This window comes from Tachyglossus aculeatus, chromosome 26, assembly GCF_015852505.1.
Source record: "Tachyglossus aculeatus isolate mTacAcu1 chromosome 26, mTacAcu1.pri, whole genome shotgun sequence".
NCBI classification, from domain to species: domain Eukaryota; kingdom Metazoa; phylum Chordata; class Mammalia; order Monotremata; family Tachyglossidae; genus Tachyglossus; species Tachyglossus aculeatus.
This window is the reverse complement of record NC_052091.1, coordinates 1,536,858-1,552,260: the sequence shown is the minus strand read 5'-3', so window position 1 is coordinate 1,552,260 and position 15,403 is coordinate 1,536,858. Positions and strand designations below refer to the sequence as shown.

At 58.4% G+C, this 15,403-nt stretch overlaps 1 protein-coding gene across 1 annotated transcript; it reads right to left on the bottom strand.

The window, feature by feature from the left end:
* Positions 1–2,333: 2,333 nt before the first annotated feature.
* BBC3 (BCL2 binding component 3) lies at positions 2,334–11,611 on the bottom strand. Its single transcript, XM_038766855.1, has 4 exons — positions 11,560–11,611; positions 10,376–10,715; positions 7,112–7,401; positions 2,334–2,524 (listed from the first exon to the last, which is right to left on the bottom strand). Exons 2-4 carry the CDS (start codon positions 10,698–10,700, stop codon positions 2,402–2,404), a joined length of 738 nt encoding a protein of 245 aa, XP_038622783.1. The 5' UTR covers positions 10,701–10,715; positions 11,560–11,611; the 3' UTR covers positions 2,334–2,401.
* Between the last annotated feature and the right edge of the window lie 3,792 nt (positions 11,612–15,403).

The following is a 15,403-nucleotide window of genomic DNA, read 5'->3' as shown; positions in this document are numbered from 1 at the left end:
CTGTTGGGTAGGGACTGTCTCTATATGTTGCCAATTTGTACTTCCCAAGAGCTTAGTACAGTGCTCTGCACATAGTAAGCGCTCAATAAATACGATTGATGATGATGATGGAGCTCACAGTCTGAATCCCCATTTTACAGATGAGGTAACTGAGGCATAGTGGGAAGAGTCTGGGCTTGGGAGTCAGAGGTCATGGGTTCTAATCCCAGCTCCGCCACTTATCAGCTATGTGATTTTGGACAAGTCACTTAACTTCTCTGGGCCTCAGTTCCCTCATCTGTAAAATGGGGATTAAGACTGTGAGCCCCAGTGGAACAACCTGATTACCTTGTATCTACCCTAGCACTTAGAACAGTGCTTGGCATATAATGAGCGCTTAACAAATACCATCATTATTATTATTATTAAAGTGAAATGACTTGCCCAAGGTCACAGCAACAGACAAGTGGCGGGGACAGGATTAGAACTCAGGTCCTCCTGACTCCCAGGCCACGCTGATTCTCACGCCAACCCCGGCCCCTCCACCGCTTCCCGGGCCCAGGAGGACTCGGACCACACAGGCCACAAACGAATCGGAGAAGCAGCGTGGCTCAGTGGAAAGAGCCCGGGCTTTGGAGTCAGAGGTTGTGGGTTCAAATCCCGGCTCCGCCCACTGTCAGCTGTGTGACTTTGGGCATGTCACTTAACTCCTCTGTGCCTCAGTTGCCTCATCTGTAAAATGGGGATGAAGACTGCGAGCCCACCCGTGGGACAACCTCATCACCTTGTGTCCTCCCGAGTGCTTAGAACAGTGCTTTGCACATAGTAAGCGCTTAATAAATGCCATCGTTGTTATTATTCTTTTAGACCGCGAGCCCACTGTTGGGTAGGGACTGTCTCTATATGTTGCCAACTTGGACTTCCCAAGCGCTTAGTACAGTGCTCTGCACAGAGTAAGCGCTCAATAAATACGATTGATGATGACGATGATGAAGAATCGAGAGCCGGCACGATCGACCGGCAAGATGAGCTGCCGGCGGGCGCCCCTCGGGCCTAGACGTTTCCCAGCCCCCTCTCCCCGCTGCGGCGGCAAAGGAGAAGAGCCGACTGCTGCCTTCAGGTTTTATTGAAAATGAAACATACAAAAATCATGTACAAAAAAATTAACCAAACATGTACAGAAATTTCATCCCAGTATCTACAGTGTAGAATGTACAATATTTACAGGCTGCCTCCGCCTCCCCCCGCCCCGTCCCTCCCTGACTCTGCCCCGGCAGCTCGTGGGAAGACTCAGAAATGAGTGGCTCCGTCTCTCGGAGGGACCCCGGCTCCCCCGAGGGGGGCCCTGGGTCCCCGCTGTGCACCCGACGCCCCCCCACCCGCCCACCCCCTCCCCAACGACTTCCATTCTCCCAGGGATCCAACTCTCCCCGGGGCCACACCCAGCGGCCCCCCCGTGCGAATGTGAGCTAACATCGACGATGCAAATGGTTTGTCCCCCCACCCACCCCCCAACCGCACCCCTCCTGCCCCCCACCCGGTGCCCAGGAGACAAATGGTACGGCGGCAGTGACCTGCCGCGAGACGAGACGGGACGGGGGGACGGGGGACGGGGTCCACAGTGTACAGACAAGTGTCCTCCGCGGCCCGGCTCCGGGCCTAGTGGTTTGCAGGCTCCTCCAGACGTCGATCCGGACGGACTCCCAGCGGGCCCTTGAGTGGAGAGGCGGGCCGCAGTGTGGGCGCCAAGGGCCCGGGGAGGCTCTGGCGTTGACGCCCGCGCGGCCCCCACGGCGGCTCTGGGCAGAAGGCAGGTCTTTGGTTTCCTCAGGGGGTGCGCCCCCGCCCCGGGCCTCCACGGCCGGGCCCTGCTAGCCCTGGCCGGGCGGAGGAAGAGTGGGGAGCCCGTCGGCCCATCTCAGCACCTCCTCGCCCCATCACCGGGGACGGAGACGCTTCGCGTGGGTGCGAGCAGGGAGTCTGGTTCTCCTCCGCCGGAGCTCGCTCCGGCCCCCAACTCTGCCGGCGAACGTCACCGGCAAAGGGCTGGGCGGGAGCCCTGGCCCTCTGGCCCCCCGGGGGTGAGGTGAGAACAGAACCCCGGCCAGGGCCCTCCAGACTGGCCCCCGGGGGTCTCTCCCCCCAGCTTTCAGGGCCCCGGACGCCGAGGGCCTCGTTCTTTCCCTTTCCACGCACACGCCGGTCCCCGGGCCTCCGCCGGCCGGCCGGGATCCCGGGAGCGGGGCGACGTGGGGTCCTCTGAGCCGGAAGCCTGCGTGGGGCTCGGGATCGGCGGCGATGGGGCGGGGGTGACCGGACCTCAGATGAGTCGCGCCCTTCCGGCCCGCGGAAGGGCCTGGGTCCCAGTCGCGGGCCCCCGGCGGCGACCCCTCGGGGGGCGTGGGCGCCGCTCGGCTTGGTCCTAGTTGGGATCCGGCTCGGGGAGCGGGGCGCCCCGGTGGGGCTGGAACGCGGCCAGGAGCTCGGAGATCAAGTGGTAGAAAGGGCCCCACAGCGGGCCCCGCTGCTGCCATGCCTCTCGCCTCTGCGGGGACGGAGAACGGAAACCCACGTTAGCCACACGTTCCGGGCTGCCGCCTCCACAGGTCCCCAACCCCAGGGTCTAGTTTAGAGCGGGTCCCTGTTACATCCCGGAAAGGCCTGGGACCCTGCAGGGCTCCGCTCGGGGGGACAGGAAGGGTGGGGTGGACGGGCTGGGACAGCCAGCGGGTGACGGGGTCTCGGAGAGGGAGGCGAGGGGATCCTGCCCGCCTCCGTCACCTGGGAGAGCCAAGTGTGAGGGAGCAGGCTGGAACTGCAGCAGGAGGGATGAGGATTAGACTGCAGGGACTTCCTGGCCAACGGGTTGGGGCTCACGGGGATGGAGGCTGTGTTTTGGGGGGCCTTGAACCCCGTCTGCCTGGGCTGGGCTAGGTTCAATACTGTCCACAGGCAGAGGGATGGACGGTTCATTCGCCCAAGGGCCCTTCTGGACAATCAATCAATCAATCATATTTATTGAGCGCTTACTGTGTGCAGAGCACTGTACTAAGCGCTTGGGAAGTACAAGTTGGCAACATATAGAGACAGTCCCTACCCAACAGTGGGTTGTATTTATTGAGCACTTACTGTGTGCAGGGCACTGTACTAAGCACTTGAGAGAGGACACCAGTACAAAATAACAGACGCTGTGTGCTTCCCTCTATGGCTGGGCTTCCTCCCTACTCTCAAAAATGGGCAATAATAATAGCATCTGTTAAGCGCTTACTATATGCAAAGCACTGTTCTAAGCGCTGGGGAGGATACAAGGTGATCAGGCTGTCCCACGTGGGGTTCACCATCTTAATCCCCATTTTACAGATGAGGTAACTGAGGCACAGAGAAGTGACTTTTCCAAAGTCACACGGCCGACAAGTGGCGGAGCCGGGATTCGAACCCATGACCTCTGACTCCCAAACCCGGGCTCTTTCCACCGAGCCACGCTGCTTCTCTCTTTCTGGCCCCCAACTGTCTGGGGCTACTGGTCCCTCGGACTTCACGGGACTGGGGCTGGGGCTCAGCCTGGTTCCGTCCCCCTCCCTCCACCTCTCCGGCAGTTCCCCACTCTGGCGGCCCCCAGCCACCGGGTGGGTAGCTGAGTTTTCAGGGTGGAAAAGAGCTTAGTACAGTACTCTGCACGCAGTAAGTGCTCAATAAATACTGTTGATGATGATGATGCAGTAGGCCCTCCATAAATCCCACTGATTGATTGATTGATTCCCTTGAGGGCAGGGGGGTGGGGATGGGGGAAGGGGCAGGGATGAGCCTCCTGCCCAGGGATCTGGACTGTGATCCCACAGTTGCTTACTGTAAGCACAAAGTTGGCTGTACTGTCGCCACCAACCTCTCGCCCACCTGGAAGGCCCTCCCTCTTCGTATCACATAAACAATGACTCTCGCACCTCCTCCCAGAGGCCTTCCCTGACTAAGCCCTCCTGTCCTCTTCTCCCATTCCCTTCTGCACCACCTTAACTTGCTCCCTTTATTCATCCCCACGTCATCCCCCGGGCCTGGAATGCCCTCCCTCTGCCCATCTACCAAGCTAGCTCTCTTCCTCCCTTCAAGGCCTTACTGAGAGCTCACCTCCTCCAGGAGGCCTTCCCAGACTGAGCCCCTTCCTTCCTCTCCCCCTCATCCCCCTCTCCATCCCCCCCATCTTACATCCTTCACTTCCCCACAGCACCTGTTTATATGTATATATGTTTGTACATATTTGTTACTCTATTTTACTTGTACATATCTATTCTATTTATTTTATTTTGTTAGTATGTTTGGTTTTGTTCTCTGTCTCCCCCTTTTAGACTGTGAGCCCACTGTTGGGTAGGGGCTGTCTCTATATGTTGCCAATTTGTACTTCCCAAGCGCTTAGTACAGTGTTCTGCACACAGTAAGCGCTCAATAAATACGATTGATGATGATGATCCCCGACTCCCAGCCCTACAGCACTTATGTCCATATCTGTAATTTCTTCATTTATTTATTCCTATTAACGTCTGTCTCCCCCTCTAGACTGTACGCTTTTTGTGGGCAGGGAATGTGTCTGTTTACTGTTCTACTGCACTCTCCCAAGTGCTTAGTACAGTGCTCTGCACACAGGAAGCACTCAATAAATACTATTGATTGACTGTCTGCGATCCCACCCCCTACCCCTCCCTACAGACTCCAAACAGTGCTCAGCACATAATAAGTGCTTATCAAATACCAGTATTATTATTATTATTATTACCAGAAGCACAAATATTATTATTATTATTACCAGAAGCCCGAACTAGCAGCAGAAGCAGTGCGGCCTAGTAGATAGAGTATGGTCCTGAGAGTCAGAAGGTCATGGGTTCTAATCCCAGCTCCACCACTTGTCTGCTATGGGGACTCGGGCAAGTCACTTCACTTCTTTGCCTCAGTTACCTCATCTGTAAAATGGGGATTGAGACTGTGAGCCCCAGGTGGGACAGGGGCTGCGTCCAACCCAATTTGCTTCTATCCACCCCAATCAATCAATCGTATTTATTGAGCGCTTACTGTGTGCAGAGCACTGTACTAAGCGCTTGGGAACTACAAGCTGGCAACACATAGAGACGGTCCCTACCCAACAGCGGGCTCACAGTCTAAAAGGGGTTTAGTGTTTAAACCCCAGTGTTTAGTACAGTGCCAGGCACACAGTAAATGCCTAACAAATGCCACCATTATTAATTATTATTAGTATCAGGGACAGGCACCCCGGGGGCAGGTTCACAGGGAGCTCTCAAAAAATACCACCGATGGATGGATTGTTTGATTCCCTTGAAGACTAGGGGGGTGTGGGGGGGGAAGGGGCAGGGATGAGTCCCCCCAACCCAGGGATCTGGACTGGGATTCCACAGTAAGTGCTCAATAAATACCAGTGCATGATACATAGTAAGTGCTTAACAAATACCGTAATCATTAGTATTAAATCCAATTGACTGACTGCAATTCTAACCCCCAGGAGCTCTCCCTGTAGACTCCCAGGGGGACGGGCATCCCCGGAGGGGGCCGCTTCACAGTGCCTTTGCGGGGGGGTGCGGGTGGCACAGAGTGGGGCGGCTGGTGGTGGGAGGGGATGGGGACGGGCGGCAAGCCCGGCCTCCTGCCTTGTTTGTTTGGGGAAGCTGAGCCGAGTGTGCCCACGGTGGCGGCGGTGGCAGCGGGGGATGTTGCCGGGAGGGCGGGCACGCGAGCCAGCAGCTGCTGCTGCTGCTGCTGCTTCTGCTGCTGCTTCTGCTGCTGACTCATGGGCTATAAATAGACCGGGATATATAAGCTGCCGAGCCAGCAGCCGCCAGCCTCACTCCCCGCGCCGAGCCGAGCACAGCAAAGCAGAGCACGGCGCAGCCCTCCTGCCCCCCCAAAACCAGCCCCGGCCACCACCCCCGGCCCCCTCCTCGCCAAGCCCACAGCCTGGGCCGAAGCCTCCGGGACCGGGGAAGTGGGATGTCGCGGAGGGCAGTTTGGAAAACCACGCCAGGACCCCACGGTCGTAATACTGATAATAATCGTGGCATCTGTTCAGCGCTTACTACGTGCCAGGCACCGTACTACACGCTGGGGTGGATAGAGGCAAATTGGGCTGGACGCAGTCCCTGTCCCACACGGGGTTCACAGCCTTAACCCCCGTTTTGCAGGTGAGGGAACTGAGGCACAGAGAAGGTCGCACGGCAGGCGAGTGACCGAGCAGGAAATAGAATCCCAGGCCTGGGGTCCATCCGTGAGGCCACAGTCCCTTCCCCGTGCCCTTGTTGCATGGCCCCAAATCTACCCGGGAGTGGTGGGAGGGAGGTGCCCCAGGTTCGGTGGCATCCCGCCCATCCGCCTAGCCCGGCGAGACCCTTGGGGGCACGCACAAGTACCAATCACCAGGCCCGGGGGCCGGGGGAGAGCGCGAGACACGCTTCAGGCCTCGGCCGCAATCGGCCACCACCCCACCTATTGCGGCCCGTGGATAAGCAGGCCGGAGTTCCCAGCCCCACGCTGCCTCCCGCTCTGTCCTCAATTCACCCCCGCGCCCCTCCGGCCCAGACTGTTGCTGGCAACGGCAGCCGCTGCTCATCTGGCACGTAGCCCGGCCGACACAACGGGTCGCCGGCCGGCCGGGTGAGTGCCCCGTCCGGCCCGGCCACGGACCCCGGAGACCGGATCTCGAGGGCCCGGGCCGCCGGCCCCCTCCCCACGTTTCTGGGGCGTCTGGGCCCCCCTTGGGAGAGCGGGGCCGTGGGGGAGGAGTAGACTATGGCCTCGTTGACCCCGGGGAAACGGTGAGGAGGTGGGGGGCCGGGGAGGGGTGTTGGAACATTTCTAAGCGCCATCACCCACACGGCTGCATCCGTCAGCCCACCACCTGGCCCACCCCCAGCCCCATCGCTGGGAGGGGGGCGGGACTCGGGGCTGCTGTCCCAGCCCGGTCTCCTCCTACCCAGGACCTCATGGCCGGAGGCCTCCTGGACGCGGAGACCATCTGGGCCGTCTGGGCAACCCACCGGCCGGTGTCGAGCCAGTCTGACTTCCAGGCGGGCTTCCGGGCCGGTCTAGCCCGAGTCCCTCTCACCTTCCCCCACCGGGCTGTCCCCGGCTGACTCACCCGTCTCCGGCAGAGCTCGTTGAAGTTGTCCCCCATCCTCTGGAGCCGGGCCCCAATCTCGCGGTCCCGCTGCTCTTCCAGCTCCCACCGTCCGCCCACCCGGGGGTGCCCGTTGGCCAGCGAGACCTCCCGGCCTGGTCCAGTGGGACTCCCGGGCCCCGGGGAGGCCAGCAGCTGCCGCTCTGCCTGCCCCGCCGCCGCCGCCGCCACCGCCGCCGCCACCTCCTCCGGGTCCTCCGGGTCCTCCTGGTCCTCCCCCTGAGACCCACCGTCCTGCTGGGGCCGAGAACCTGCGGGGCAGGGGGGCGGAGGTCAAGGGATGGGCCAAAGTGGCCGGAGAGTGGGCGCTCTGCCTACCTAGGGCTGAGGGGACAGACCCCCCACTCCCGGGACCCCTCTCTCTACCGGACGGATCCCGAGCAGAAGGTTCAAACCCATGCTTAGCTAGACTGCTCAATTACTACCATTGAGTGATTGATGGATTTGACAGCAAGCTCCTTATATGTCTGTCACTCTCCCCCTCTTTAGTTGCGGATCCAGGGCCAGGGACCAAGTCTACTTTCCACTCACTAACTCTTTCCCAACGCTTAATACAGTGCCCTGCATGCAGTAAAAGCATACAGCAAGTGCTATCACTCCTCTTCCTCCACCTTCCCAAGGGCAAAAGACTTGTCTTTTCCTTCTAGTGCATCCTTCCCAGGGCTTATTGCCATGCTCCGCACACAGTAAGCACTCAGTAGATACGCTTGACTGACAGTGGTGCTCAATAAACACCACTGATGGTGGACTGAGCATTCCCAAGGAGAGAAAGCAGAGAGAGAAGTGTGCTTCTCATTCAACCCACTGCCCGGTTTCCCTTTGGCTTGTCATCTGCTTTCTTGAAAGCCCAGAAGCATTCAAGTTGCCGGGTTCCCTACCTCCTAGTCTGGGCCCTGGGGAAGGGAAAAAGGGCAGGGGTAGAGGGGTGGGGCTCACCCCAATCCCCCACTGGGCACCCAAAGGCAACAGCTCCTAATTGGGAGGCAGCCTAATGGAGAGAGCAGGGACCGGACCGGGGGTAAAAAGACCTGGGTTCTAAACCCGGCTCTGCCACTTGCCCACTGTGTGACCTTGGACAAGGCACTTCACCTCTCTGTGCCTCAGTTTCCTTATCTGTAACATGGGAATTGCAAAACCTGCTCCTCCTTAGGCTTGATCTGATTATCTTGTATCTATCCCAGCACTTGGTACAGTGTTTGACACATAGTAAGTGCCTGACGAATTATTATTATTGATAATAATAATAATCCCTTGGAAACCCCTGAGCCGCAGGGTGGGAAAGGACCCTGAGGGGTCATCTAGGGCATCCCCCGCCTCTGGCCTATACTGACCCTTCCTAAACAGATGGCTGCCATCTCTCCACTTTCCTCAAACACCTTCGAGCGAAGAGGGGATCTAGTCTCCCCTCCGTCCCTCCCACTGCAGGGGAAAGCTCTGTGAGTACCAGGAAGAGCTGCTACTTCACGAGTCGAGCATCCCCGGAGCCGGATTCTCCCGTCCCGGGCGCTGGGATGTGTGTATGTTTGCGTCTGTGTGTGACTGTCTGTCCGCCTGCCCCCTCCCCTTCACCCCCCACGACACCCCACCGTTTCTGGCTGGCGGCCGAGGGGCCTGGGACAGGATACAAGTGTGATAGGGAGGCTGAGCCGTCAACAGGAAATCAGAGAACAATTCCCAGCCCCCGGAGCGGGGAGAGGGGCAGACAGGGCTCCCCCAAGCCCCAGAAGAGAGAGAGCTGCCCCCCACCCCCAGGCCTGCTCCCGGGGCTAAGCGCCCCCGGCAGCGGGGTGGGGGATGAGTAGGCCCAACTGGGCGGGCAAGGAGGGGTTAAAAGCCCCGCCGATCAAGGACCTTTAACCCCTCCGCTGCCACAGCAGAGCGAGTCCTCCGGCCCCCAGGGACCTCTCATTCATATTTACTGAGCGCTTACCGTGTGCACAGCACTGGACTAAGCGCTTGGGAAGTCCAAATTGGCAACATAGACGGTCCCTACCCAACACCGGGCTCCCAGTCTCGCTCCAAGACCCCGGTAGTCGGGGGTCGGATGGGCCTGGGGCGGCAGGAGGGGTTTGAGATGCAAAACACAGGCGCAAATGAGCGTGTGGGGCCTCCGCTGACCTTCCCCGGGTCCAGCCGGGGGTCATGGGGGTGGGGGAAGGGGGGCTGCATGAGCTCAATCGTATTTATTGAGCGCTCACTGTGTGCAGAGCACTGGACTAAGCGCTTGGGAAGGACAAGTCGGCAACATCTAGAGAGACCCCACAGCGGGCTCCCAGTCTAGAAGGGGAGACAGACAGGGCAATGCCCGCTCGCCCCCCCCGGCCCTCCTGGCGCCGGAGACCAGGGGAGGGCCAGGGGCCGGACACTGCGGCCGCGCAGGAGGAGGCGGGGCTCGCGCTACAGCGGGAGGGATGGAGGCTAGACGGCAGGCGCAACTTCGCCCGGGCGGCGGAGCAGCGAGCCCCAGGGGCGGGGGGAGGGGGGAAGGGCCGGCCCCCTGCTCTGCATCTTTGTAAGCCAAGAGGGAGTTACCGGTCACCGTGTGGAGGCATTGGGGGGAGGGTCTACTTCGGGGTCAGGGACGGCGGTTTCACCGAGGGGGAAATTCATTCAGTCGTATTTATCGAGCGCTTACTGGGTGCGAAGCGCTTGGGAAGGACGAGGTGGCAAATCGAGGCTGGGAAAGGAGGCAGGACCGGACTGCCTTTTAGACTGTTGGGTAGGGACTGTCTCTCTATGTTGCCAGTTTGTACTTCCCAAGCGCTTAGTACAGTGCTCTGCACGTAGTAAGCGCCCAATAAATACGATTGATGATGATGATGATGACTGGGGGGCGCCTTGGCTGGGAGGGGGTCGGAGGGAGGGTCCGTGAGTCCCTCGGCCGCCCAAGGGAGGGAGAGGGGGAAGGAGGGGGGAGGGATGCACAGAAACAGATTGAGAGACTGGGGTCCGGGGAGAGGCGAGGAAGATTTTCTCACACTCGGGCTCACGCTCTCTCATAAACACACACACACATTCTTCGGTCATACTCACACTCTCTCATAAACACACACACATTCTTCGGTCATACTCACACTCTCCCGTAAACACACACACACACACACACACACACACACACACACACACACATTCTTCGGGCCCAGAGATATTGGGAGATGCCGAGGGACCAAAGAGACAAGAGGGGTCACCCCACCCGTCCAGGCCCTGCCCCCCGAGAACACTGACCGTAGTTGTTGGCAGCCCGGGTCCTGCCGGCTTCCGCCAGTGCCCAGCGGGCGCTGGCCCGGGTGTCCGGCTGCTGGCCGCAGAAGAAGGTCGGGCCGAGATGGGGGGCGAGCAGGGAGGGCGGGCCGGCCCCGGGGGCCGCCGGGGGCCCCGGGCCCAGCGGGGAGGGGGCCGAGGGGCAGGGGGCCAGCGCCAGCCCGGGCTCGCACAGCCCGCAGGACACGGCGGAGGGCACCAGGCGAGCCAGGGGGAAGGAGCGGAGCCCCTCCGCGGGCATCCCGTCTACAGCCTCCGGGGGGGTTCCGTCCTGCAGGGCTCTGGCCATGGCACCGAGGGCAACCTGCGGGGGGGAGGGAGGGAGGGAGAGAGGCAGGGGGCGGTCAGAGGGCGCTGAAACACATCCCGGGGGAGACCCCCGAGGATGGCGATGGGGGGGAGGGAGGGAGGGCACCAAGGGAGTGGGAGGACGGGTGGCAAGGAGGAGGAGGAGGGGGACCCAGGCCAGAGGGCACCAAGGGAGGAGGAGGAGGAGGGGGACCCAGGCCAGAGGGCACCAAGGGAGGAGGAGGAGGAGGAGGAGGAGGGGGACCCAGGTCAGAGGGCACCAAGGGAATGGGAGGACGGGTGGCAAGGAGGAGGAGGAAGAGGAGGGGGACCCAGGCCAGAGGGCACCAAGGGAATGGGAGGACGGGTGGCAAGGAGGAGGAGGAGGGGGAGGAGGAGGGGGACCCTGGCCAGAGGGCACCAAGGGAATGGGAGGAGGAGGAGGAGGAGGAGGAGGGGGACCCAGGCCAGAGGGCACCAAGGGAATGGGAAGTTGTGGGGGGGGGGGGGCCGCAATGGGCTGCAGGACGCCTTCCCGCCGGCAGGTGGCGCCGCGGAGCGCGGCGCTCCATTGTTTGTAAACAAACCCAGGCGGCGGCGGCGGCGGCGGCGGCGGCGGCGGCACCTGTGCGAGCGGAGCCGTGTGGCGCTCCCCCCGGGCGGGGGGGGGGGCGGACCCCGGCAGCCTCCCGGGGCTCCGGCAACCCCCTCAGCCCCCCCGGGAGGGCGGCCGGCGGCAGGGACGGACGGAGGGACGGACGGACGGAGGGACGGAGGAAGGCGGCGAGGGCCGGCGGCCCCAAAACAAACAGCATGTGCCGCAGGAGGGAGGGGGAGGAGGAGGGGGAGCGCGCGCTTACCCCGGGGGCATGAACAGGCCGGGGGGCGGCTCGAAGCTGGGCGCCGTCAGACCGGGGAGGGCGGGCAACGGGGAGCCTGAGCCTCCTCCTCCTCCTCCTCCTCCTCCTCCTGTCGCTGCGGCGCCGTCGGTCGGGCTGCCGCCGCCGCTGCTGCCGTTCCGTTGGGTGCCCGCGCTCATGTGTGTCAGGCCGCCGGGTCCCAGGCGCGATCTACCGCCGCCTCGCGGCCCGACGCCGCCGACGCTGCCCGGCGCGCGCGCCCGCGGCCCCCGCGCGCGCCCCCTCCCTCCTCGCGGCCGCGCGCCCCGCGCGCGCGCTCCGGGGCCCCGCGTGACGTCACCGGCCGCCCGGCCTCCCCTCGCCGCCGCCTCCTCCTCCTCCTCCTCCCAACAAGTCGGGACTTGCCAAGCGGCCCGTCACCCCCCTCGCCCGCCCGCCCGCCCGTCCGGGGGTTTCCCCAGAAGAAGGGGAGGGGAAGAGGGGTGGGGACTCCGGGGGGAAGGGAAGGAAGAAGGAGAAAGCTATGTTGCCAATTTGGGTAGGGACTGTCTCTATGTGTTGCCAATTTGTACTTCCCAAGCGCTTAGTACAGCGCTCTGCACACAGTAAGCGCTCAATAAATACGATTGATTGATTGATTGATTCCCAAGCGCTTAGTCCAGTGCTCTGCACACAGTAAGCGCTCAACAAATACGATTGAAGCCCCTTCCTTCCTCTCCCCCTCTCCATCCCCCCATCTTACCTCCTTCCCTTCCCCACAGCACCTGTATAGATGGTTGTACATATTTATTACTCTATTTATTTATTTATTTTACTTGTACGTATCTATCCTCTTTATTTTATTTTGTTGGTATGTTTGTTTTATTCTCTGTCTCCCCCTTTTAGACTGTGAGCCCACTGTTGGGTAGGGACTGTCTCTATATGTTGCCAATTTGTCCTTCCCAAGCGCTTAGTCCAGTGCTCTGCACATAGTAAGCGCTCAATAAATACGATTGAAGCCCCTTCCTTCCTCTCCCCCTCGCCCCCTCTCCATCCCCCCATCTTACCTCCTTCCCTTCCCCACAGCACCTGTATAGATGGTTGTACATATTTATTGCTCTATTTATTTATTTATTTATTTTACTTGTACGTATCTGTCCTATTTATTTTATTTTGTTGGTATGTTTGGTTTTGTTCTCTGTCTCCCCCTTTTCGACTGTGAGCCCGCTGTTGGGTAGGGACTGTCTCTATGTGTTGCCAATTTGTCCTTCCCAAGCGCTTAGTCCAGTGCTCTGCACATAGTAAGCGCTCAATAAATACGATTGATGATGATGATGATGATGATGAGAAAGGCCGGGGAGGGGGCTCCAGGGGAAACAGCACGCCCTTGGGAGCCGAAAGTCACTGGAGAAGCAGCGGGGCTCAGTGGAAAAGAGCCCGGGCTCTGGAGTCAGAGGTCATGGGTGCCAATCCCGGCTCCGTCAGCCGGGTGACTGGGCAAGCCACTTCGCTTCTCTGGGCCTCAGTTCCCTCATCTGGAAAATGGGGAGGAAGATTGTGAGCCCCCTGTGGGACAGCTTGATCACCTTGTAACCTCCCCAGCACTTAGAACAGTGCTTGGCACATAGTAAGTGCTTAATAAATGCCAACATTATTATTATTATCTTACCTCCTTCCCTTCCCCACGGCACAAGTATATATGTTTGTACATATTTATTACTCTATTTTACTTGTACATATCTATTCTATTGATTTTATTTTGTTAGTATGTTTGGTTTTGTTCTCTGTGTCCCCCTTTTAGACTGTGAGCCCACTGTTGGGTAGGGACTGTCTCTCTATCTTGCCAACTTGGACTTCCCAAGCGCTTAGTACAGTGCTCTGCACACAGTAAGCTTTCAATAAATACGATCGATGGATGATGGATGGTGGAGTCGGGATTTGAACCTCCTCAAAAATCTCCAGTGGCTACCAATCAATCTGCACAACAGGCAGAAACTCCTCACCCTGGGCTTCGAGGCTGTCCATCCCCTCGTCCCCACCTACCTTCTCTCCTTCTACAGCCCACCACGCACCTTCCGCTCCTCCACCGTTAATCTCCTCACCGTACCTCGCTCTCGCCTGTCCCGCCATCGACCCCCGGCCCACGTCCTCCCCCGGGCCCGGAATGCCCTCCCTCTGCCCATCCGCCAAGCTACCTCCCTTCCTCCCTTCAAGGCCCTGCTGAGAGCTCACCTCCTCCAAGAGGCCTTCCCAGACTGAGCCCCTTCCTTCCTCTCCCCCTTGTCCCCTTTTTCATCCCCCCCATCTTACCTCCTTCCCTTCCCCACGGCACAAGTATATATGTGTTTGTACATATTTATTACTCTATTTATTTTGCTTGTGCATATCTATTCTATTTATTTTATTTTGTTAGTATGTTTGGTTTTGTTCTCTGTCTCCCCCTTTTAGACTGTGAGCCCACTGTTGGGTAGGGACTGTCTCTATATGTTGCCAATTTGTACTTCCCAAGCGCTTAGTATAGTGCTCTGCACATAGTAAGCACTCAATAAATACGATTGATTGATTGATTGATTGAACCCATGACCTGTGACTCCAAAGCCCAGGCTCTTTCCACTGAGCCACGCTGCTTCTCCAATGGGTTCTAATTCATTCGCTCATGCATTCCATCGTATTTATTATTATTCATTCATTCAATCAATCGTATTTATTGAGTGCTTACTGTGTGCAGAGCACTGTACTAAGCGCTTAGGAAGTACAAGTTCAAGTACAAGTACAAGTTAGAGAAGCAGCGTGGCTCAGTGGAAAGAGCACGGGCTTTGGAGTCAGAGGTCATGGGTTCGAATCCTGGCGCCGCCACATGTCTGCTGTGTAACCTTGGGCAAGTCACTTAACTTCTCTGAGCCTCAGTTACCTCATCTGTAAAATGGGGATGAAGACTGTGAGCCCCACGTGGGACAACCTGATCACTTTGTATCCCCCCAGCGCTTAGAACAGTGCTTTGCACATAGTAAGCGCTTAACAAATGCCAACATTATTATTATTATTATTATTAAGTTGGCAACATAGAGAGACGGTCCCTACCCAACAACAGGCTCACAGTCTAGAATGGGGAGACAGACAACAAAACGCGTGGACAGGTGTCAAGTCGTCCGAACAAACAGAATTACAGCTAAATGCACATCATTAACATATTTACATATTTACTATTCTACTTATTATTATTATGGCATTTATTAAGCGCTTACTATGTGCCAAGCACTGTTCTAAGCACCAGGGTGGTTACAAGGTGATCAGGTTGTCCCACGGGAGGCTCACAGTCTTAATCCCCATTTTATTCATTCATTCAATCGTATTTATTGCGCGCTTACTGTGTGCAGAGCACTGTACTAAGCGCTTGGGAAGTACAAGTTGAATGTAGACAGGTGCCTTGTAATTAATTCATTGTGTATTTATTAAGCACTTAGTATTTGCCAAGTCCTATACTAGGTGCTGGGGTAGAGATAAGATCATCAAGTCCCACATTGGGTTCACAGTCTAAGTAGGAGAGAGAGCGGGTATTGAATCCCCATTTTGCGGGTGAGAGAACTGAGGCACAGAGAAGTTAAGTGACTTGCCCAAAGTCACACAGCTGACAAGTGGCAGAGCCAGGATTTGAACCCATGACCTCTGACTCCAAAGCCCGGGCTCTTCCCACTGAGCCACGCTGCTTCTCTATTTATTACTAATAATAATGATGGCGTTTCTTAAGCGCTTACTATGTGCAAAGCACTGTTCTAAGCGCTGGGGAGATTACAAGGTGATCAGGTTGTCCCACGGGGGGGCTCACAGTTTTTAATCCCCATTTTACAGATGAGGGAACTGAGGC